At 39.1% G+C, this 25,141-nt stretch overlaps 1 protein-coding gene across 5 annotated transcripts in view; it reads right to left on the reverse strand.

The window, feature by feature from the left end:
• The window catches only part of KIAA1549 (KIAA1549 ortholog), a 141,181-nt gene that overhangs the window by 29,119 nt on the left and 86,921 nt on the right, over nucleotides 1-25,141 (reverse strand). For all 5 annotated transcript variants that reach the window (XM_068190932.1, XM_068190935.1, XM_068190933.1 and 2 more), the window contains exons 7-10: nucleotides 23,337-23,396; nucleotides 20,635-20,780; nucleotides 14,000-14,177; nucleotides 11,704-11,888 (exon numbers count right to left, since the gene is read on the reverse strand). In XM_068190932.1, coding sequence (XP_068047033.1) covers nucleotides 11,704-11,888; nucleotides 14,000-14,177; nucleotides 20,635-20,780; nucleotides 23,337-23,396 — 569 coding nt within the window. The remainder of the gene's footprint in view (nucleotides 1-11,703; nucleotides 11,889-13,999; nucleotides 14,178-20,634; nucleotides 20,781-23,336; nucleotides 23,397-25,141) is intronic.

Consider the following 25,141-nt stretch of genomic DNA (forward strand, 5'->3'; position numbering starts at 1 on the left):
AATCAGTGGGGAGCTACACTAGGTGAAGGATTAACTGTGTCGCCATTTTTTTTAGAGTCATTGTCATCTAGTGAAGCCTTCCTGAAATTTTATCCTGTTCAGATGTTAAATATTTCTCTTCAGGATCTTGCTTACTTAATAAGACCCTCCCCCAAAACCCTCCAAAAATCCCCACTCCTTCCCCCAAATACTTCTGAAGACAAACTTTTCACTTCTGCTGTCAGAATTATCAGGCCAGCTTGCACCACTTTGATTATGGAAACTTCTTAGCTACCCCACCTCACTTAGGGCCTGTTTGAAGTTATGTCTATTCTCCTAGAAGATATTGCTCTGTATGACACTCTTCCTTTGAGCCTTCAGTGGGCTTCCCTTCTTCTAACCCTTTCATACTCCCCCTCCTGCCTGCCCAGCCCTGCTGCTGCCTCCTGATGATCACATCCTCTGTTTCACTGCATTCCCCTCCACAGATTCCACTCCCCTTAGCCCCAAAGATGATGACAGTCTTCACCATGTGCTAGGCACAATTCTTCCACAAAACAATCTGGTGGTTCTCTACCCTTTTCTTATCAACCTGCAAAGTTACTACTGCTTTCTGAATAGTATGATGGGTGCGGTGAGGAAAAACAGCTGAAGAGACAAACATTCCAGGAACACTGGAGTTACCAGTATGGTTTTACCAAGATTGCTGCATGTCTGAAGCATGAACTTCAACCTATCTTAGAATCATTCTAGCAGAGTGAGTTTGTAAACCTGTGTGGGAGTAAAAAACCATACAGAAATATAAAATTTTCATCTTTTTTTAAACTTTGAATAGTCTTATTCGCAGCTGCAGTCCAACATAACCTTTTATCTAAGCACAGTCATAGGAACAGATATATTTATGTGTACAGGCACATGTGCCACAGCATATGTATGCACAAATGTTTATCAGCAGACAGACCACACAGCAGCTGAATTAAAAGGCTGTTAGTACTGCAGAGACCAGCACCCACACTGCCAGAACTGGCAGTTAAGATTATCTGAAACAACCACAACTGGATCCTTTCACACACAGGCATTGCAATAGTCTTGAGTTAGAACATCATAAATTCAGTTCTTGCACAGGAACCCTCCTGGTGTCTCCCACCCTGCTGGACCTTCTGCTATTAGTCAAAGCTGGGCAGAATGTAAGAATGTTATTTGCAGAAGCAGGATCCTCATCCCATTTCACACAGAAGCTGGCAAACACACACTGAAAGAAGAAGGGGATGCAAGATGAGTCTTTAATGCATGTTTACAGCTAGGGTGGCTAAGACTTTAGGGTTTCAAGGACACTTGCTGGCAACAGAGGACTGGCCAATCCCAGCTAGCACCATACCAGGCACCACAGAACCTATAGCCATATTTTCCTTAAGTTGGAGCCAGGTAAGCTCTTCAGCTGGTCTTACTCTTCCTTGACAGGCAGAACAATTCTCTCTGCTCCACTCTCTTGCCTCTCCCTCTTCCTGCCAGCTGACAGCAGCCAAGAACCAGTCTTTACATTTTTAACATCTGGTGTCATAACAAGCTCTGTGTAACACAACAGGGAAAAAACCCTCTCAGCTTTGCGGTACAGCTCTACAGATCTTATAAGTGCAGAATTGGTGTTATCCTCTGACAATAAGTACAACCTCTGTATTTTTGTTTTTATTGCTCTCCTTTGACATAAACCCCTTTGGGATGATGGCCAAGGAGTGCCTGTAAAGTCATAATGCATAGAATCTATACATGTGATTCAATAATAATTTAACTGGTAAATCTCTAACAGGGCTTTGTCAAACCTATGCAAACATTTTCCTAAACTTAAAACTTAACCCAGAAACTGGCAGCTCCCCACAGAATCAGCAAAAGCATTTCCCTCATGCCGAAAAACCTTCTTGTTCTCTTTCCTTCCACAACCTACACCCCCTAAGGCTTGGAATGCACACTAGAGCTTCTCCATGAAAATTTTTAAAATTCAGACAGAGTATTTCATTTTCTCTTAACCTTTTTCTTTGGAAAACAAACTCTTCTTCTCATCTTAAAAAATAGTTTCAGTATGAAACTGATACTTGAATGGAAATGGGCTCAATGCTTCAAGTCATGCAGAGTTCTGTACAGCCAAACATTTCTAGATATCTCCTGCTAAAAAAACTTAAGGTGGCACTACCAGCTCCAGCCAATACAAAGACTGTATGCACGTGTGTATGTGTTTGTGCATATGACTGAAAAAACACGACAGAAAAATGTGACAGTACATACATATACAACATGACACATGACTGAATACCAAAAGATGGTCCTCAAAAATTATAAGTTCACTTATTAAAAATAATATTATTTGAAGAACAGAAATACTAATAGGATTAGTACTGTAGAAATAACATTAACATAAGCCTGCTTTGTTTTCTTAAAAATGCAATCTGTGCTTCTCATACCTCTCCTTGTAGACCACAACAACATTATGACTTTGAACTGAGAAATGATAGCAGCCAAAATCCACATTTTCAATGAGAAGTGTCTGAAGGACACTGAGCCACAACTCTTCTTTGTTCAAGACCAGAGAGTCAAATCACTGACTCAGTGAAATGAATGGTGTTTCCAACATTTTCTTAAAAATTTCTGTGTGCCACCTGCTGAGTTCTTTCTTCTCTTTAGATAAAGTTATGTAACAGGTTGCATCACCTCTGCCCATCTTGGGACTGGTAGTCAGGATACCATGTGTGGATCAGTCATCTACTACTCATATATTAATCAGCACCAAGAAAAGAACGCAGTATCTTTTTTAGAGCACTTTTTAAGTTATGCTGATATTGTTATTTGTTCAGGTACTGAAAATGAGCATCTTTTCACCAGCCTCAGATGCCTTTACCCAGGACTGCACAAAAGCAGTCTTGGCAAAGATTTCTTGATTTAAATGTAAGTTGCTAGAGGTTTTCATTTATCTTTAATATACTTGTGAAAAGGAAAGAGATAAACTACTCTGAAGCTTACCACCAAAATGAACACGTCTAAATTACTGCACTCATAAGGAATTACATTATTATATAAATGCAGAACCTGCCAAAATCTTAGAGAAAGATGATTTCATATTGCTAAGTCAAGAGAGTTTTTAATTCTATTGTTACATACTGAATGAAATAATAAAAAAAAACAAACCCAAACCAGTATTTGAAGCTCAATTCATAGAAAAATAAAATAATTTCTGCAGAAGCCAACAAAATCTCAGTCAATTCTTATTGCATAAAAGCAGATAAGAGTTTTGGTGTTGTTCAAGCCACTGAAATAAAAAATGGTTGACAATATATAGTTTTTTGGGATGCAGAGACACACCAGGAATGTCAACAACCTGTCTTCTCAAGAAAGCAAATGCTGTTAACACTTCAGTGAGTAATTTCAGCAGAAAGCAGAGGAAAAGAAATACACTTAACTCAGTATTCTCCCTGTAGTTCCTATAAACAGCATTTGAATTTGGACATGATATGAAGAGTAATGTATTAAGCCCATTTTCTACTGATTTTATACCATGGTCTTGCCTTGGTCCTTGTAGAGCTAGCTGAATTGAACAGAGGCTGTAAACATACATCTCTAAGGAAACAGAGGAGCTAAGCATCTGCTTTAGTGTCAGTGCATAACCTGTGAACAGGACAAGAATCCCTATAAAGAAGTCCTGGTGACTTACGAACATACTGTCATGTTAGCATGCAGAATATTACTGCATTAAGAAACTTTTTAGGAAAAAAAAATTTACAAGCTTAAACACAGCAAGAGAATGAGACACACTGTTCTTAAAATTAATGTGGGTTGAAGATCTAAGTCAGTGTGATTTAGGACAGCTTAAGGGTACTACACATTGCCAACTGACTTCACAACCTGACATTCACACCACCAAACTCTTGTCCATATCCCCAGGGCACCATAACATGGGTTGATGTGAATTCCCAGCATCACTCTCATGATGCATCAAAAAGGATAATAATTTGTAGCTGCTTGTGTGCTTGGGTAGAGTCCTCTTCATTTTAACTCTTTTTTTCACTATGTGTTTACTATCCCATCCAGGAAGTCATCCTCCCACAAGGATCATTCATCCATATGGTCTGCAGTTACTGTTCGACAAGATATTCAAAACACCTACCAGTCTATCGATAAATAAGAATTTATAAGTACTGAGGCATGTTCACCTTTCAGAGTATTATTTTCTTCAGCTCATTTTTCTATTATCATTCCTACATATCTTTCCACATAAGTACAACCTCTGTATTTTTGTTTGCATTGCTCTCCTTTGACATCAACTCCTTTGGGATGATGGCCAGGGACTGCCTGTAAAGTCATAATGCATGCAATTTATAGATGCGATTCAATACCATTAATGCATATCTGATTTAAGACACAAAACCCCTTCATTAATGAAAAAAGCATATTAGAAGATCTCATAGAAGGAGAGTTATGACTCCACAGCCACCTTAAAAATACTGAAAAAATTGTATCCCTTGAGGTCTTTTTGTGCCATTGGGTCTCTTTTCTGACATGAGATACAATGCAACGTATTTGTACCATAAGCCAAACGTCTTTAAAACAAAACCCCAACACTAAGCATTACTGAGAAATGTGCAGAGGGGTTCCTTCACTTTTGCTGGTTTAGAAAATATGTTTAGGGACCAAAACAAAAAGAAATCTCTAATTTAAATACCTCCACTTGGTAACAGTGTTTGTATGCAAACGGAAGTGCCCGTGCAATGACCATTCTGTATTTATTACATCTTGGGATGCCACCACTCTCTCTCTACAGTGGTGTGACAGCCTGTGCCCTCTGTGGCAAGCCTCAAACCAGAAGCAGGATTTTGAAACTGTAGGCTAAAAAAGAAGCTGTAGGTACAAAATGCCACCCATTTTCTTATCTTGGACCAAGTATCTCTATACAAATTACATTTCCCATTTGTCATCACAACAGCATTTTGGTCAACTATTGCCATTTCTGGGAATAGGTAAAGCAGTTGAGCAAACCTGTCCTTGGGGAAAAGAAATATGCTTAGAGTTGCTTGGATTTCTCCCATCAAGTTGGGAAAAAGTAGCACACTATATAGGCAGCATATATAGGCAGCACTGGCACAGAAAATCAGAAAAAGCTGGGGTACAGCCTCTGGTCCTCCTTCCCTTCACTGGAAAGTCACAACTGTGTTACTGCTTACCACCAAACAAATAATAAGGAAAGCAGGAATCCCACAGAAAATACTACCTCAGGAATTTTGCTTCTGGAGTGGGATTAAAAACAAATACAGAAAACCCCAAACTTACAAAACTTTATAAAGCCTGAGATTCTCAAGACACCTGTCCTGACATATTTTCTTAAGACTGATTCTTCTCGTGGATTTTCATGATCCCTCTTCTTCTCCTTTGTGCATTTCTTCCTGCCACACTAATATTACCATGACAGCTCAGTAAATTTCAATAAATACAAGAGGGATCACGTTGTTGAAAGCCCTTAACTCTGAGTACATATATGCCCACAGGCTGCTGAGATAACTGCTGTAACAGGCAGAATTTTGCTCCTGAATCACAGTTTTAGCTTTGCTTCTCAGACAGAAAAGTTGCTGGGTGGATACTATCTTAATCATAGTTTGTGAGGTTCCTCTGCACACTGGTTGGATGGAAGTGTCAGGAGTAAGTTACAAGAAGACTGGCAACTTTATACAGTAGACAGGAATTTTTCATCCCTAAGTTACGTTAAACAATTACTCCTTTAAGTCCACGTACATAACTCCAACACCAACTGCAACCTCTAAGACAGATAGCACAACACAAAAAAATTACAAATTAAGGGAACTCTTTTCTAAACTTGTGAAGCAAACAAATACATTCTAACATGGCTCTCACCATCTGCACAGAGCATGTAGATAACAGAGTCCAAAGACAGAACATAGGTCAGTAATTTCCATTTGTTTTTTCATGCTGGTATTTTGTTGGGTTCAATGATTCACATATTTATATACCTAAGAGGAGTTTAATGTGCACAAAAAGTACATTCCCATATACTGCAGAAATATTCTTGCTGAAATTAAACTACAAGTTTCAAACACAAGTGCATAGCACATTAAAACCTTAGGCAACAGTGATTTAATGTTGGTGCATTTCCATGCTCCCCAAACAGCTAAATTTGACACTAGACTCTCTATCACCTTTTGTTAGGATAGAAAAATTTATTTCCCCAGTATTAATCTCATCTCAGAGGTTTATTATACTTAGGATAGCAAAACATTTACCTGTATTTTCAAAACAGATTCTTTTTGTTTTAACTCCTTTTGAAAAGTAACCACTACATAAACATGACTATAAATCCACTGATCACCTACATTTTGAATGGCATATTCAATTCTACTCCCCCCCCTCTCAAAATGAATTGAACAGAATTAGAAAATGTTTACATTATTCAAAGGTTCAAATGCCAGTTCAAAAGAAGGGATTAGAAAACTGAGGCTCCTCTGATTGGAAAAAGAGATGACAGAGATAGCAACATGACAGAGGTCTATAAAGTCAGGATCGGCAAAGATGAAGTGCCTATGAATCAGCCATTCCCTGTCCCCTCCAATACAAAGACTAAGGGCCATCACAGAAAACTCAGAAGTAGCAGTAGCAGGATAAAAGCTTTGTGAAACATGATGTGGTTCTTCATGTAGCATGCTGTGGAAATCCCTGCCAGCAGCTGAGATGAATTCAGAAGGACCAAACAAGTTCATAGAAAAGAAGTATGTTGAGGGTTGCTAAATATCATCACTTCTGGACACAAATAACTGGAGGCTGAAGAGTTAGTCAAGGCAAAGCAATCCATATACTTGCCCTGTCCTTCTCCCCTCTCTAGGCTTTTCCTTGTGGCATCTGGGCTAGCTGGCCTTTTGGAATGATCTCAAGACAGATAAATGTTTCTGAGAAAGCAGATGGAGACATTTTACTTTGTATACCTATTTGTATAAGCAGTGTATCTAAGTGCAGTATTTTATTTCCACCACTTGTGAACAGTTAATCCTCATTACAGAAGAAGAGTTACTACAAAAGAGCTCTTTCAGAGGAACTGCCATCAGAGAAATGCATTGTTCAGAAGTAATTAAGATGTTGAATACTCTATCCCTTGTTAGAATCCAGCTATTGACTCTGAAGGAGATCCTGTATGCCATCCCCAAGAAGACAACAGTTTGGATAGTTAGTCAAGGTAGCTATTAGAAATGAATGGTATTTGTTATGCAAACATGAATCTCTTGCATAAACTCATGTCAGTTTTCAAGTAGTTTTTGGAAGATTGGTGTCAGCTGCCTTTCTTAACATGAATCTCTTTTGACTGAATTTTTCTGCAATGCAGAACTGTTGCCTCAACATTAGACAGACGAACAAAAGGATTACAGGATGTCAAAACATCACAAGAATTCTGTGCATCAGGAGCAAAGCCTAGTATTTAGCCTCCAGCAGGGCTGGCCTCTGATCTTGGGAACATCCAAGAGATAGTCTACAGACTATATAATAATAAGCAAAATTCTCAATTCAGAGGTGTAAAGTCACACCTGACACATGACATTTGGTTATCAGATATTCCTGCTTAGGGGGGAAAATAAAAATCCACACAAGTGCCTCTCAGACATCTTGCAGGAGGCATGACTCATTACCTGTGACTGTGAGCAGATCAGAGCAGACATGCAAGGGCTGGTGACAGTCCCCAGGAGATGATGACATTTCAGCTGAGCTGTGCTGGCACAGCCCTCCAGCACTGGCATTACCTGTGCTGCAGCTCCAGGAGAAGGTGCAGGACTTTGCCCAAGGCTTTGAACTCTCCACCCGTGCCACATGTAAACACACACAGGAAGGACACTGAACCAGAAGGACATACTCAGTCTCTGGGAAGCACAGTGGCATCTGACTGGAGAAGCAGGCATTCTTCCCCATGGGCTTTAGGATGTGCCCTTGGATACACAAGGAACTGAGCAAGCCACTCAAAGCTATCACTGCAAAAGCAATGACTTCAGCACACCCAGCACATACGGGAGAACATCCAAGACATTCTAAATAAACTGCCAACTAGCTTGGCCAGTTCTTGCCATTAGGGCAGGGAGCCTTTCCCTGAAAAATTGTCTCTAGCCGAAATTTCCTCCGAGAAGTCCTAGGAAGGGATCTGACATTTTTCTTCAAATGCTTGTAACAGAGAAAGGAAAGTGAAACTACTAGAGAACCAGGTTCCATTTTAATATTTGCATGTCTACAGAGAAAGAAATAATACTGCTCACTCTGCTTCCATTGTGGATAACAGGTAAAATAGGGTATTTTCCTCTCCGGGGAAGAGGAAAGGAATGGTTTTGCACAAAAGCATCAGGGGCCCAGACAGGTACTGAGCAAAATGATGGTTTGGGCATTAAAGAAATTTGTTGAGATTTTCATGAAGAAAAATAACCAGTGGCAAAAATTCAGTTGCCCACAAAAGGCACAGCTTCTTTGCAGGAAAAAAAAAAATGCTTGGGACAAGCAAAAGGTTGGGACAATGTTATGGTGGATATAAGCAATGGCAAGAGAGAAAATCTTGTTATTTTAAAATACCACTTGTGCATCATTTTATTTCGTAAGGCACAGACATCTTAATCCAGTGCAACAACCCAGGTCACATCAAGGTGAATTTCCAGTAGGATGCTATGGCTTACAGAACAAGTCATGAATATTTGATGTGCCCTTTAAATATCTTAGTATCATCTCGTCAAAAGAATTATCCTTGCACAGACCAATGAATCTTGCATAGATTCACTGCTCTCCCCTGTTTCCTTAACTCTCAGTTTAAAAAGCATAAAAAGAACTTTGATCTAAGCATCTTTTCCCATTTAATCTCCTCAATGGAAAAGGAAACCTAACATTTTACAGGTGTTACTAATCCTGTTTTGACGCAAAGTGATGGATTAGCAAATCACAATCTCTTCAAGATCCTTTATTTTTCCTTACTTTATGATGCAACCTGGTTTTGCTAGCATCAGTTCCCACAAAAGTTTTCTTTCCCATGTATTTATGTTCACTGAGGCAGCAGATAAATAAAAAAATCCCTTAATAATAAGCTCCCTCTCAATACTCTTGGCAGGAAGAGCCTTTTTAAGCAGGATCCTTGTGCCATCCTATCTGCAAGACAGTGGTCCTGTCATGAAGCTGGAAGGCCAGATGGAAAGAACACAAACTGGTGGAGTGGTACTCTCTGCAGCACAAAACACACAGGCTTTTCCCCCTCACTCCCAAGCCCATTCTAGGCTTTTAAAGTCACAGATAACATAACTTGCTATCAGCTGCTGCTGTAAATTCTAACAGATCATTTTGCTGCTCACTGAACTGCTATGTTAAAGTGGCTAATTGAAGACTGGCAATACCCCTAAAGATCCACCAGTGCAGTAGGATATCCAGTATCAGCTGAAGAAACAGGTGTCTCAATTTCTTATCTTTCAATCAACACACATTTTCAAGCACAAAACACATTACAGACTTGTCACAAGGTTGAAAAGTATTGTCTTCTATTTCCAATATGGATATGCCATACATATGCTAATGAAAAGCTCTGTATTTACATGAATTTTTTGTTAATTATTAATGGGAGTGAGAAGAGCTAGCACACTACAAATGCATCTTTACATTTCTTACACGTGAAATATAGATTCCAAGAGAAAAAATCAGATCTTTAACCTAAATATCTTTCTATTTACAGTTGTAGTGTACGCTTTCACCTTCCTTCAGTACGAAGGTCAAGCTCTGAAAATAGAGAATGTAAATAATTGTGGCTGTGGTGAGGAAGAGGAAGCCTAGTCCATTTTTATGGTGTTTATTTACAGACATAAATCCCTGACCACTGATGATGACACTCTTTTGATCACTTCTTTGCATTTACTCTAATAAAAAGTATAAAATACATAGAAAATTTTAGAGAGCAGGATCAGACCAAATGTCTCTAATAATTTGTATGCTGTTTTGACTGTGTAGGGGTCTTTGGTGGTGGTTAAATATGCCCTATTCCGACCTAGAATTCCAACCCACTGCTTGAAGATATGAAATCCCAATGACAGCCTGATGGTAAGGAAGCCAGAGTACTGCTTTTATTCTGGGGAAGGGAGGAAATGGAAGTTGCTTCCATTTCCTTGATGTGCAAGTGATAAAAATTTAAGACACTTTTTATTGCTTTACCTCCAGTGCCACAAGGATTGAACTAGATGTCCTTAGTGTTTCTTTCTAGTTTGCTTACAGCGACTTCCCGAAAGAAGGCAAAGTGACAGGTTCCCTAGGCAATCCAAAATGAGACCTGCATATAAACAAGTTTGAGGCTTCTGACTCATGAATGATTAAGATGAAGAATACTGTGGAAGCAGTGGGGAAAAGCAACTGAGACATTTTCTTAAAAGGAAGTAATTACATGAAAGATGTTTCTGGCCTTTCAGCCGATACAACCCAACTGCTTCCTTACAAAGAACACTTGTGATAGCAGAGAGGAACTGAAAATGTGATCAAACAGCATACCGAGGGTAACAGTCCTCTCTTGTCTCTCTTGTATGACCCTTCTCAAATTAGTCAAAACTACTGTGGGGAGCTTCCTCAGTCAAAAACGTGCGTTACATATTACCACAGCAGAGGTGAAACCAGGTACCAGGGGGTGGTGCTCATCAAAGGGTACCACTTGTTGCCAGCCTGGATTCCAACACACAGTTCACAGTCGCAAGACAAGTGCAAGTTGCTATTGATTTGTTCTGACTGCTTTGGAAGTGCAAGTGCTTTCTGTTTCTCTCATCTTTCACATCATTAATTATGTTGAAAAGAGAGCCTGATGTACAGACAAGGCTTGTTATGGAGAAAACTGTGTGACTGAACACGAGGTCACAGTGGAGAACGTGACTGCAGTACCACAGGATTAGCACAGGTAGATCACTTTGCCTTTATTAATGCCTCTGAAGGTATAGTCAGTAACAAGCGTTTCTGACACACATAGGTTCTCTTTGGTCATAAAAAGAAAGTAACCTTTCAGGCACTGTATCATTCTTTTTACTGAATACATCCTTTGTGAAAAACCTGGATCACAAATTTTTTGATTTACACTCTTGGGCAAGAAAAAGACAAGAGTAGTGAATTTCTCACTATCCTAACCAACACTGGCCAACAAGCTCACTTATGCAGGCACACACAGATCCACTAATTAATGTCCTAGTACTGCAACTCAAAATTGCAACAAAAAAAGCCCTGGTAGAACATGGGGCAGCCAGGACAGGTTCTAGCAAATCCTAGCTCCAGTATGAGGTATGATGGGTGGTGCAGTTTAGCTGTCAGATTTGGTTAGCAAAAGATCACCAAAGAAAAATTCAGCCTTCTGGGGAAAACAAGGTCAGTGATTCAACTCAGTACATTTCTTCTTATACAGTCCCAGCCACAGCCTTGAAAAGAAGTGTCTCAATGCCTCAACCTTCAATGCCTACATTTCAGAAGGATGGATCTATCTAATGCAGTATCAAATACCCAGAAGAATAAATAAAACACTATGGGATTCTTGACTTCAACTATCATTAGACTGCTTCCCTCCTTTTTTTAACCCCTCTAAACTGGAATGCCCTGAAACTGTGTTTACACATGCTAGCTAAGGATGCCAGGTGTTCCCCAGAGTCTCACATTTGTTTGTTCTCAGAATACTCCAGCTCCTCTCAGCACAACTTCCCCTTTTACCTTCTGTCGCTGCTGAATGTTGCTCACTGTGTCTGGCTGAAACTCCAGCTTGTCTGTTCTGCAGAGTTTCCAATATAAAATCATAACAATCAGGAGCACCACGGCAACCGGGACTGCCACCCCAACGATAATCCAGAGGTTGCTGTTCTGAGTCTCTGAAGCGGGCTCCTTCAGCTTCTCCACAGCTGTAAAGTTAAAAGGAAGACAGTAATATTATGCGGTTATGTTTCACACTGAGGACACTTCAAGGTTATGTATTTTTATGTTCTTGTAAATGCTAGTTAAGGAATTTATCAGAAACCAGCTGCACATCACAGGAAATGTCATAGCGCTGCAAGTTAAGGTATGTCATGCTCAGGAAGCATGGGGCAGGAGATCAATTGTCCTGGCCCAGCTTCTGAAGAGTTGTACTTAAAATACTAATGAAAATGGCACTTCTGCCACATCATCCTGTAAGTCAAAACTAAGCTGACACAGTGAAATGGGTCTAAAAAAATTACTCAACCACTAGCAAAGGTAAGATAGACCTTCCAACATTGCTGCCTGTTTATTGCTTTAGGCAATATTACCAGCTGCTTCTTCTCTTTAACATTTTGTTATCAAAACAAATTTCAACCTCCTCCACAAGGTGTATAGTTCTGCATTGGTGATTGCTTTTTTTCTTCTCTCTGTTTCATTGTCAGTGTGTGAGATCCTTTAGCCCCAAGCAGGAAACAAAACTGCTGGAAAGCGTAATCAAACAAATCATTCTTGTAAAAGGTAAACTGAAATAAATGACAGAACTTTTATTTGCTAATTTTGCATAGTGGTTAATTATGGGACTAAAGGCCATAGCAATAATACGTTTCTAGTCAAACCGATGCAATTTCTAAAAATGGTGTTTTCAAGCTAAAAAGAGTATTTCTATTTTCTCTATATATCATTTCATTAGTAGCCATTCCAATGATTAAAGGTACATAGAATTCTTACATTTTATACACCTAACAGCTCATTTCTGGCATTATGTTTTCTGTTATAAAAATAATCTTTTTTGGTCTAGTTTCTTCCAATAGGAGCGTTTAAAGATTTTTATGACTCTGTGACTCTTAGAAGAACTTTCTAATGACAGGTCAAAGATAACAAGTTTCAACATAAACTATAAGCTATGAACACTTTATGAAGTTTGTTCAACATTTATCATTTTTGTAAAGAGAATTTGTTCTTGCAACTTTTTTCACTTCCATCTAACCAGCATGGCAGTCCATTAATGGATATTAAGCAAATATATATGAGCTACTGACCTATCTGTACACAACTGTTTTAATGAGGGACAAAACTCAGAAACACATACAGACTGTGCCATTATTAATATTTTCTTTCTGCAGAGTATTTTAAATATCAGACACATGCTTTTTCTGCTGGAAAAATACCCTGTGGTACCACGTAACTCATGCCTCCATATTGCACAGAAATGAGAAAAGGTAATTAAGCATTCATACCAATGAGGTATTTTGCAGCTCATACTTGTCTGTCCCTAAGATATCTTTAAGTTTCTTTCCTAATTGTAACACGGAATTCCGAGTAGGTATTCTGTCTCGCTACTAACTGAAAATTATTTATAACCAAGCCTCCTGAATGAAGTAATTATATGAGTTTACATGACCTATACTATTTCCTCTGATGTGTGTCTAGTAAAAAAATCACATTACTTTTATATTATATTCATTAAAAGATCATATTACTTATACATTGCTGATGGACAAACAAATAAAAACAAGGTCAATCATATTCGATGGAAGAAATAAATGCCCCAACTACCCTCAGTGTACATCTTTCACAGAAGAAGTAATTCAGACAAAAAAGCAGTGACTGGTGTAAAACTACACTGCCATTACTCAGCTAAAGGAAACACCCATTTCATACCCACGCCCTCCCATCTCCCAGCTGTGGGGTTTGGTTTGTGCAAGCTCCTGGACAGGACAAGCTGTAAAGAAATATTGGCCTAGCAGGATAACATGAAAATGGCAGGAAGGTCTTTAGTCTGCACTGTACTTTTCCAGCACGGAGTGAATGCAGTGAGGCTGGACTTAAGGACCTGCTGCAACCCTTAGCTCAGCAGGGTCTTTGAGAGGCAAAACAACACAGCACAGCTCACTGCAAGGCTGCTAAAACTGATTTCCTCAGGAGTGCCAAAGCTGCAGCAGCCCAAAAACAAAATACTGCAACAGCGGGCACCGTGCAGCACCATACCCTGCACCGGTAAAGCCACCCTTCCGTTTGCCTTTGCTGGCAGTGGTGTGGACTGGACAGGGCTTACGCTGTGCAACGCTGCCCTCAATGCGGTAGCCAAGGATGATCGCAGCCCGCTGGATATCGACTCTGTTCATCAGGTCCGAGCACTTCAGAGCGCTCAGTCTCTCCCCATCCTGGTCCTCCACGAAATAGATCAGCTCCACGGGGTTATCAACACCAACTAAGCGTGACACGTTCACAATCTGAAAAGAAGTTGCAAAGCTTTTATATTTTAAGTTGTATTTATTTGGAGCTCCCATACATTTTGTCTTAGAGTTCATACTCTCCCCTGCTGTAACTAAAAAGAGAATTTCAAGGGAAGTGATCCCTTATAAAATACATTTTTATGGCAAACCTTTCCTTTCCCCCCCTACTTGTACCATAACAATGTGCACATCTGGTAAGTAAGAGAACTGCTTTCACTCTAAAGATGCCAACACTGTGCCACTCTGGAAGCCTCTGCTGCCTTTAGCAATGGCTGGTTAGAAGAAGTGTGACTGCACTTTTCCCTTCTCTAAATACCTACTCTAACTTTGATTTGTTATTCATAACACACACACCTCTTTGCACCAGTTTTTCTAAATGTTAAGCAGCTACACAGGCGAATATTCCATTGGCATCAAATAAAACTGTTTGCTCTGTTTCAACTTAAGCACTTGCACAGTCACCTTCATCCTCCAACAGCTCCCCTTGGCATCCACCTTTCTTCAGGAAGGAATGCATTTGACGCTGTGGGAAGGAATTCTTCCTACCTACATCTAAAGACATTAATAATCAAAAGAATGCATGCTATGAGGAAGCCCTGTAGATACACTCTAACCATCAAACATCTACATTGCATATGAGAACCACGTAACTTTGAATTCCTGTAAAATTACATCTTTTTATATAACAACTCTCCTCTGTTTAACCATTTACCATGTAACGTTGAGCTCAAACTAGAATTAGGACAATAAACAGTAGGAAGTATTCTGTCGTGATTTCTTTTTTTAAAGAGTTTGAAGGGCTCTGGAAGGAATTCACGTAAATAGAGTGACATATTTTGCTTCACTAAGAATTATCCTTCTGCTATAAAGCACATATTTAATAAATTATAATCTCAGAAACTGCCCATAGGCCTAAAGTAAAGCAAACACACAAATGTTTGCATGTGAGGCTTACAAAAGCAAATCTTTATATTGTTTTCTTTCCTAGCTTCCAACTAAACAAATCATGCTGAAGGAAAAAAGTACAATTTCTAGCTCAATAGGAATGACGTTCTGGTTTTGGGAAACAGCAACTCAACATGCCCTAAAAAAGCAATTCCCAGGAATGGTAACAGCAAGATATATATATAGATATAGATACAGATAATATATTAAAAAAAAATAGGGGAGAAAAATGAAACAAGAGAAAGCACAATTGTCATAAAAATCTTCTAGGATAAATCAAGTGAAAGCAAAAAGTAATGTTCAGTGTCAGTCATATTTGATGCAAGAAACAGAATATCTACAAATAGAGCAGAAAAATGTACAGATCTCTGAAACACAGCAAGAGCTGCTAACAGGACCCATTAAATGATGCTGCTGCTCACCTGAACGTCATCCCCTCTTCTACCAGCTAAGGGAAAATCTTGTTACCTGACTGAAGGCAACAAAACAGCATCAATAAATGAGGTTTCAACACACATATTTGGCAGCTGTAAAAGCTAAATCTGGCTTCATTGACCTCAAATATACAATTAGTTCAAAAATGCACACAGCTTTCTATTATATTACATCTGCTTCAGGTAGGTTGCCACAGCCTGGTCTCAGTGCACAGAGCAGTAGAGTGTACAGACTGGTATCTGCTCGCAGCACAGATGAAACCTTCCCAAACAACACCTAACTCACATGGAGGGTGAGGGAGTTGAAAGGCCATGTGGGACTGAAAATCAATGGGTTCATAGTTTAATTTTATGAAGACCCTCTGTGCATAGCCAGAGAATCAGAGAAAATGAGAAAATTTTTAAACTGAACTGTCATATATTTTACAGCCTGTGAAGAATCTAAGTATAATTACGTGTGCTACACACATCAGGTCATGGTCCCGGTCCCAAGCTGCCTGAATGGGTTTACAAAGGAACTTCTCCACAGCTGCCTTTAGAAAAAGCAGAGGGTAAGAAGGACAGGACTGCAGTGCAAGTTGTCACAACTGAAACTGTACAAATGCTAACAGAGAATTAAAAACAACAGCATATGGCTCCCTGTGCTGAGGAACAGGGATGAGTGAGAAATGAGAGTGGAGACAGGAAGAAGTAGCTGGAGGTATTTCAGCACAGTACAGAGAACATGGGAACAAGCACAAAGAAGTTCAGTGGAGGTGCAGGCTAGTGCTGATGAACTAAGCTCACTATTTTAAGGTAAATTTTATCTGAAATAATTTCTTCTGAATACACAGTATTTTTTGACTGCTCATACCATACACAGAGAGAAGCTTCACAGAGAGAAGCTGCAGACAAAATTTCAAAAACATGGGGAGATGGTGATGGATTTCTATTCTGGGAAAGAGAAATGACTGATGACTAGCAGGGTAGTCTGGAAGCAAATACAAGACAATTAGACTTGCACATAAACCCAGTACCTGTGACAATAGCAGTACCTCAGTTTTCATCTCTGTCACACCGATTCACTAAATTTTACTTATTGATTTTTGTAACTAGCCTCTGAGTTGGCTGAAGCACAGCAAATGGCATACTGGGTCTGAAGTGTTTTAAATCTGGTCATGGAATTGAGGTACACAGTCACTGTGCCTGTTTATTACAGAGTTTCTGTATTCTAAGTTTTGTGACACATGGCTCCAAATTATACTTTTTGTGCAGCTTCAGACTGATTTAGTCTCTGTCCTTGAGAATGATAAGAATGCAAGCAGAGACAAATACTATTTGCCAGGCATCCAGCAAAGCAGCCCACATGTAAGGAAGCATCTAAACATTTTACATTTACACTTTGGCAGTGAGAGATGACACAGGGAGGGAAGAGATAGAAGAATTTTAAATTCAGGAGGCAGCAAGTCAGGGAAGAAAAGAAAAAAAAAAGAAGAAAAGACTAATTCAACTCCTGTGTACATAAATGATACCATCTTTGTTGATACTAGATGTGCATTTAACCTCCACAGAGGAAAGGCTTAAAACTGTGTTCAGGTGTCAGTAAATTTAATTTAAAAAGTGTTTTCAAGTGAATATCATAGGTCAGTGAACAGAGTTGCCTTGGTAACAAAATCTTGTTGGTAATTTCAAGCATGGAAATACAAGTGGTGGGGAAGCTTCCAAGGCATTCTCAGAGTCCTGGCCAGCCAGTGGGATGTCCTGGTCAGCAATCCCCACAGGAGCAAGGAAGCCCTGGGTGAACTGTTTCAGGGTCTGGAAGGCAAGAGCACTACCTAGAAACAAGCAGATATGCACACACAATCTCCAGTGCTTGTGCAGGAGGTTTATTTCCCTTTCTTTCCTTCCTTCATCATACTGGGAAAAAAATAATTGAAAAAGATCTTCTTTCTGTCTTATTAAGAGTAGGATTTTAGTGTCTGGGCAATTAATTCAAGGTATATTGGGGTCAGCAAACAGAGATATGAATAAGCTGTGAGCAACCTGACAAGAGGGGCCAGTTACTGCCTGGGACAGCTGCTGGAGGGGTCAAAAGCCTCAGAGAAAAATATGAAGCAGCAGCAGTGCCCAAAGGCTTTATTTATAAACCTAAAAACTCACAGCAAGACAGGCTTTCCTCAGCCAGGAGAGAGACACAAGCTGTCAGCAGAAAAACATGAGAACAAAATTCTGTCTTAATGAAAAGCTCAATTCAGTCATTACATTCTCTCATAAGCTGCTACTCCTCACACACAATTGCAACTAAAATGCTATCTAACATGATCTTTAAATCAGAACACTACTCTTTGTTTAATTTACTAGGATCAGTTTCTCACTTTCTATTAGGTTCAAAGGACCAAGCATGTTGAAATGAAGGAAACATAGTTTTTTTATTAGCTGCTGGTGTATTTTTAAACTACAATTAAGCCCTCTAATTCCTAAAAAATGTAATGAGAATTATTGCAGTAAACTATTGACAAAATATAGCAGAGATTTCTGCAGATGAAATGCAAGCCACAGTAAGCATGTGCCTTCAAATTTGCAGCAACAGAAGATGTACATTGGAAATATGCATGACTTACTCTGTGAAACATTAATACAACGTCAAACAAAAATCAGTGGAACCATCAGAAGTACAAGAACCAGGTGTGAGGCTTCAGAGGGGTTTTTATACATAATGGTTACAGGCTTTTTTTCTCTTTTTATCATGGAGTGCCACCTGTTAACAGCACAGACAGTCAAGCAGGAGGGGAAAGCCTGCTATGTGGGTACCCTCCAAAGCTCTTCTTCAGCGTGCCTAGGTTTAAAGCATAATTTTTAACATTCTTAGGTACTAACACATGCCTTTAGAAATTAAATCTAAACCTCAAAGGGTATCACTTCTATTTCCTGAGCATGTGAAAGGAAACTAATATGCCCACAGTAACATTTACAAATAATTGCTTCACCTCTTGACCTGCAGTCCTGATTTTCCACAGAGCTTAGAAATGTCACATTTCAATACACTATAAATATATTTCACCTCAGGAAAAACTCTGGTCTATAGGGTCACAAGGCAAGTGAAATGTGAGTCTAGTCTTTGATGGATATATATACATGTTCTGTTAAAACTATGCAACACTTTTGGTGCTGGCAGCTTTTGTTCTTATTTTCACTTCATTGTGCTCTACTATCATAGCAGTCACTGATTTGTGTGCAAGAAATATATATGGGAAAATCTGAATGTAAAGCACAAGAAACATTATTAGCTCTCCCAGAAGACACAAACATACTTCAAACACAGCTTATAAACTTGGCTAAAAGGAACAGAATTAACAGCAGTAAAAGGTTGATGGTAGATGCCTCTGGACAAGATCCTCAGCTAACCGGGGAACACCCTTGAAAGGAACTACCCTTCAGTCTGGAGCCCACTACCAGGTGCACACCGCAGCCTCTCAGGCTGTCTCACCTGGCACACACCTGAACATCCTGCCAAGGCACTACCAAGGAGCTCTGGCACCTGCAGGTACCTGCTGTTCTCATCCAGGAAAGCAGGACAGCCAGCACACACACCTCGCTGCAAAGCATCTCTTCAGCCTCCCTCCTTCCACATCTCCTTTGTTACAGCTCTACCCCTACCTGAAAGGGTGGGCTGGGAGCACCTGGGGAAGCCCTGTGATGGTGAGATGTGCTGACTGTAATGAACAGAATCCTCCTCTGCCCAAAGAGAGCAGCTGGCAGGCTCTCTGCACTAATTAAGTGGCATAAATGAGCAGCACTGCTGTCTGGAACACGAGCTGCAGACCTCATCTTATGTCCCAGTATATAATACAAAGTCAAAAGAAAAGTGCTGTATTTTCACTTTCCAAAATACTACTCCTTATCTAAAAAGGATGTGCCCATGATTTTGTGCATGAAAAAATAAATTACCTGAGCTTTATTGTGCAAAGTCATAAAACTGTAATCTAAACATACACATTTTATAGGCTGTGGTATCTTCACTAGCAACATAAGGAATATTTGTTTAATTTATATGCAAAGGGAGGACAAAGGCATCATGAACAAAGTGCAATAAGAGGTGCTGGGAATAGGAGATCCGAAGCAGACATCTATTTGCAGCAATTCAAAGCTGTACAGAAGAAAAATAAAATAAAATCTCTATTACTGAAACAGATGTTTCTAGACAGGAAAGCAGAAGTAAGAATATCCCAACATCTGGAAATTTAAGTGGTAGCAAAAACCATAGGATTAAATTAAATAAAGACAATAGGTCTGAAATGCAAAAAGGGCATCTGGGAGGTAAACCAACTGTCAATGAATTAGTTGGAAGAGGTAATTTTTAAGAAGATGAACCATTTAAAAAGTACTTTGGCTTTCAGATTGTTGAACTGACTAGAAAGAACACATCAGAATGTAAACCTTTAAATTAAATATCCAAGTCTTCTTGGACTTTATGTGAATAAATCCACCTGTGACTCTATAGCTCTAAAGCAGCACTGGAATACTAATAACCAAAGTTGCTATGTGTGCAAAATTTGGCATGATTAATCACTTTTACCTGAAATCCAACCCTGTGACCAGGAGTAATGTGACAAATAAGTAGTTAAGGGGTAGAATGTACTACTTTACCGCTGCATCAAGCCACACATGATTCTACTTTGTATTTCTACACCACTGCCAAAACATCACAGAGAGCTGTGAAGTAGCTGTCCCAGGAGGTAAATGTTTTTCAGATGATCATCCCGTCTCCTTTTGCTAGGTGCCTCATATAAGCCAAACAAGATATAACATAAAACAATTTTCACCATTGTTTCTAAGAAGCCATCAGAAATTTTTAGTAGGCACTTCATCAGTTATTTGCATTTGTTATGATTAGCTTAAAAGACATATGTGGTGCTTGAAAGAAGAACGGTATTTTATGTGCAAAACACAAGTATCACCAACCAGCTAAAGGTGCCACATGTTTTTGAATTATATTCCTCAACTCAAAACCTGAACACTTTGTTAACACTCGTGTTAACTTATTCAGTAATTTATTATCCTTTATTTTTCATCCTCTGATTTTGAGCTCTTAATACCTGCACAATGTTGCTGCCTGCAAAACTGGCCCGTCTCCAGATCCTGCCTCTGAGCAAAGCCTCGTTGAACAGGTGAGCGAGTTTCCGCTCCATCTCTGCCCGAAACACTTCCTCCTGAATTCGCTGGTCGACGACACCCAGGAGAACTGCATTGCACAGAAAGCAAGCCAAGAAAGCAAATTCATTAGTAAAACTTCACAGTTTCTTCTCCACAACTTCAGCTACAAGCTTTGAGTCACCCTGTGACAGCTCAGGGACAATTCGCAAGCAGCTGTATTTAAATGAGAATTCTGACCTGTTCAGCTGGAGGTTACTTGTTGGGAAAGAGAGATATTTGGTGGGAAAAAGTCAAAATAAATAATTTGGGGGAAAAAAAAAATCAGGCAGAGGATTTTTTTTTTAAACCTTAATCAGGCTAGACAGACCCAGGATAATAAGGAAACTATTTCAGTTCTAAAAATGCATAAAAACATGAGCATTCAATGAATTTTTAAAAACTACTAAAAGAAAAAACTTGGTCTAAATCATCTGCTTCAACTAATTGCAGTCAAAAGTGTTGTGTTCAGAAGTGATACAGAGTTGGAGATGGGGAGTGCAAGGGTTCAGAGTCATGGAGAAAATATAGAACAGCAGCACATGAATGAAGCTGTGTATTCAAGTGCAACTTCCCCTGATAAGATTAACAAGTATGCCAATCACAGCACAAAAAAAATTGGTTTGCAGCCCTGCTCACTTGGCAACCAGGTACCCTGGGTCACTGGGGCAGCTAACACTGAAGGAGGAATCCCTGAAGGAAAATTAAAAAAGGGTGGACTTTTACTAGCAAGATGGCATCCAGTTAGAGAAATATGGAGTGAACGGAGCACTAGCCATTCAAATGAGCCAACAGAACCATCCTCCAGGACAGCAAACCAATTCACTGTTGACTGCATCAAATAAATTCAGTTTTAATTCTCCTCCACTAAAAATGCATGCATTTTTTAAAAAATGCTTATTTTGTGTTTTCAGATTTATTTTAAGTGCAGTGCTTAATAAAAAGCCACCAGTTAGATAAAATCAATTAATTTAAATTTTTTTTAAATTTTTAACCCAAATCTATTAAAGGCACTTTTTCAATTTGAAGCTTTCACTGCAGATATCAGAAACAGGAAATATTTACATGATTTCTCACTGAGATCAACAGTATCTTGTCTTCTAAACTCAATCACAAACTAAGTATCTCAGAATTAAATAGCAAAATAGACAGTGACCTAAGGCTATTATATACACCAAGCAGAAAACTGTTATTGCCTGTGTATTGGATTTCAGTATCAATAAATGATGCTTAATAGCAAGAATTGTATTTTACAACAGAAGGAGAACATTGTATATCCCAGCTTTTTATGACTATTGGGATATATGCACATATATCTAGGTAATTTGATATTAAAAATATTTATATGCATAGATTCTATCAGTTTCCCATGTCATGATTCATTACCCTTAAAATACAAAACACTGACTGAAAGCAATGACCCAGCCAAAATCTACTAGCTCTTCCCAGAATCCTGCAAGAACTGAGACTACAAAATTTTCTCTACAGAAAAACAAAAGAAGCTGCTGCAATTGGCTTTCAAAATCTCACAGCCAGGAAGTTTATCAAAGCCCAAGGGAATGTGATTTCAGAGCTGGAAGAACCCTTTTTTACTGCAGGAGCTAAGGGAATTTTCATCAGCAATGGACAAACCTAAGGCTGAGCAACACAGGGAGCAGGTGTAGCCAAAAAAGCCAACATCAATCTCTAAGGAAGGATGCCACTGGTTAAGAGACACACATAGGCGCTTCTCCCACATTAGTGAGCGTTATCTGAAGTTCCAAATCTTTCTTCTCTGAAACAAACCACGTAGGCTTCAGAAATTGAGGTGCAATTTGGTTTCCTGCTTAAAAAGTGGTGACTGGTGAGAAGAGACAGGGAAACCTGAAAAAAAGAGCAGGTCTATACACCAGGTGAACTAGAGGTGATAAAAATTGTAGGAATACAAGAATGTATCCAGTGGGGCACCTGCACTCTTAAGAACAAGTTTGGTAGGCAAAGCCTCCTCACCAGTCAGGCTTAAATGCAGCAGGTAAGACCTACTGCAGGCAGGCCACCTCAACAGCCTTTGAGCACCTAAACGTGACAGCTCAAGCACATCTGTAAATTCCAGAATAAAACATTCAGAAGACATTGGTGGGAGGCATCTTCTGTGAATGAATCAGAAGAGATCAATTAAAATGTGGTGAAACTCTTTCATGTACTCAGAATTCATCTATTTTCACTCTGTTTTATTCTGGGCATGTTTTGGTCAAAGGTGTCACACAAATAAAATTTTAATTTTCACTTAAAATAGATCCCTGAAAATCAATGTGGCATATTGACAACATGCAGAGTAGATACTTTACGCCTGACAGACTGAGCTGTTTCACTAAGAATGAACAGCCTTATAGACAAAAAGTGCTTTGTGTACATTATCAAGGAATTTCAGTAGTTAATTCTAGACCAGGGATTTCTATTTCCCAGATATTCCAGGTCACTGGGCCTTTGGTTTTAGAGTTTATTCAGCTCAGACATGTTATTACCTTATAAAAATGCAGCACCCCTAAGCTATCGATATTTATGCAGGCTAGTTATCCCACTACCAAACTAACTGCACTTGTACTTACTCACAGAGACTGTTACGTACCTGTCCTCACCCAGGAAGATTTCATCAACTGGGACACATTAAGCTTAGGATAATGAAAGGCTGAAGGAAAAACAGAATGGAGGAAAAACATCCGTAAGAACAGCATTTGAAACAACATACACAAAACCAGAAGCCACTACATAATTTATACTGTCAGCAAGCATCTTATTTACACAGATGCATTTCTGCTCCTGAGGCAATGCAGACACAATGGCAAGGGAAGTGCTCCCAGTGTACACTGCTGAGTTTGTCTCTAACAAAAAGAAGCTAACTGAAACAGTCAGATTTATTACATGGAAGACTCCAAGCTGCTGCACCGAGGTCATGGCTCCCAGGAATTTAAAAGCTCACTGTCTCAGTTGTGACTCTTACTAAGCTAGCTGCAGGATCAGACTCTTGCTCAAAAGGCAATGAGACTACTTGTGAGTGTCTCAGGATGAAAATAAGACCTTCTCTGAGGCAGAAACTACAAGGAAACAATAAATGTAAAGCAGAGAATAGAGAATTAAATACATATGATTTGTGTTCCTGACTTGTGCAGGGGAAAGCATTTAATAAAACCACCACCTTGATTTTTTTTTTTTTTTTTTTTTTTTTTTTTTATAAAACCCACGAAAAACTGCATGTAGAAACACTGCTCTAGACAAACCTCATGGCTTTTCTGCTTGGCTTGGTGGCTCCAAGCTTTCTTAATTTCTCAATTTTTAAAAAAAAAAAAGCTCTCCTCCAGAGGGAAATCCTTGCCCCAGTAAGGAAAACAGTCTATTTCTACTGACTTCAGTATAGATAAGATTTTTCCCAAGGTTTCCACTGGAGAGCAGTAAAGACATGTTGGGAAAGAAGTGAAGATGGGGGCTGGGCCAATAGTTTCCTCAAGGGAAGTCTTAAGCTTCACTATGGCAATAAGGAAAAGGAATGGTCTTAACTTTCTCAAGATATTTAATCCAGATGCAGTTTGCTAAGCATTATACAAAGGTTAATTTTTAAACCATTTCATGAACAGAAAGAATGCAGCACATAATAATTAAATGACTTGGCCCATGCTGGATCAATTTAGTATAAAGATGTCTACAGTTGTGGAATAGTTTGCCACTACTCCACATTTCAGGGAAGCAGAAAATTAAAGTTTTTTCAAATTTAATGATGCAAGAATTTGTAGACAAGCTGTTCTCTGTCAGTGTACCAAGAATCTGATTATTTTGCCCCTTAAAAAGCTTAGGAATTTTTTGGTTACGGTAAAAGCAAAAGAATCGTTAGTTACCTTTTACTTTTTATTTTCACAGATTTATAATTAACCCTATTGGAAGAAAAAAAAAAGAAAATTTGCTTATTCCACCTTTATTTCAATAATAGCACCACTAGCATCAAGATGACCACCTGGCTGGTACTCTGTGACTTCTTATTCAGAAGGGTGTTAGAACATGGTCCTTTTTTTCTGAACAGGAATCACTGGCCCTCTGTGCAAGTGATCACAATGTATTAAATTTCCAAAACTCTGAGACAAGCAAAAAGCACCTCAGAGTCCATTGAGACACACCCATTTATTTTTGGCATCCTGCAACTCGATTCTTCTGATTGTAGCTTTTAGACTGAAATTCTATTTACTCTAGTCATGCAATTGTTTACTTCAATTTAGAAATGGAAGCTGAACAAAAAAAGCATAAACTAAACTGAAAACTGATTCTGTTGTTTTCCAATGCATGGAAAGAGCATGATAAGGAAATCAAAAACCTTCCAGTGACCATAATGCTTTGAACTCCTAGCAATTTTGAGTTTTTTCTTCTTTAACCCAAAATCATGTTTTG

This window comes from Anomalospiza imberbis, chromosome 5 (genome assembly GCF_031753505.1).
Source record: "Anomalospiza imberbis isolate Cuckoo-Finch-1a 21T00152 chromosome 5, ASM3175350v1, whole genome shotgun sequence".
In the NCBI taxonomy this organism is placed as follows: domain Eukaryota; kingdom Metazoa; phylum Chordata; class Aves; order Passeriformes; family Viduidae; genus Anomalospiza; species Anomalospiza imberbis.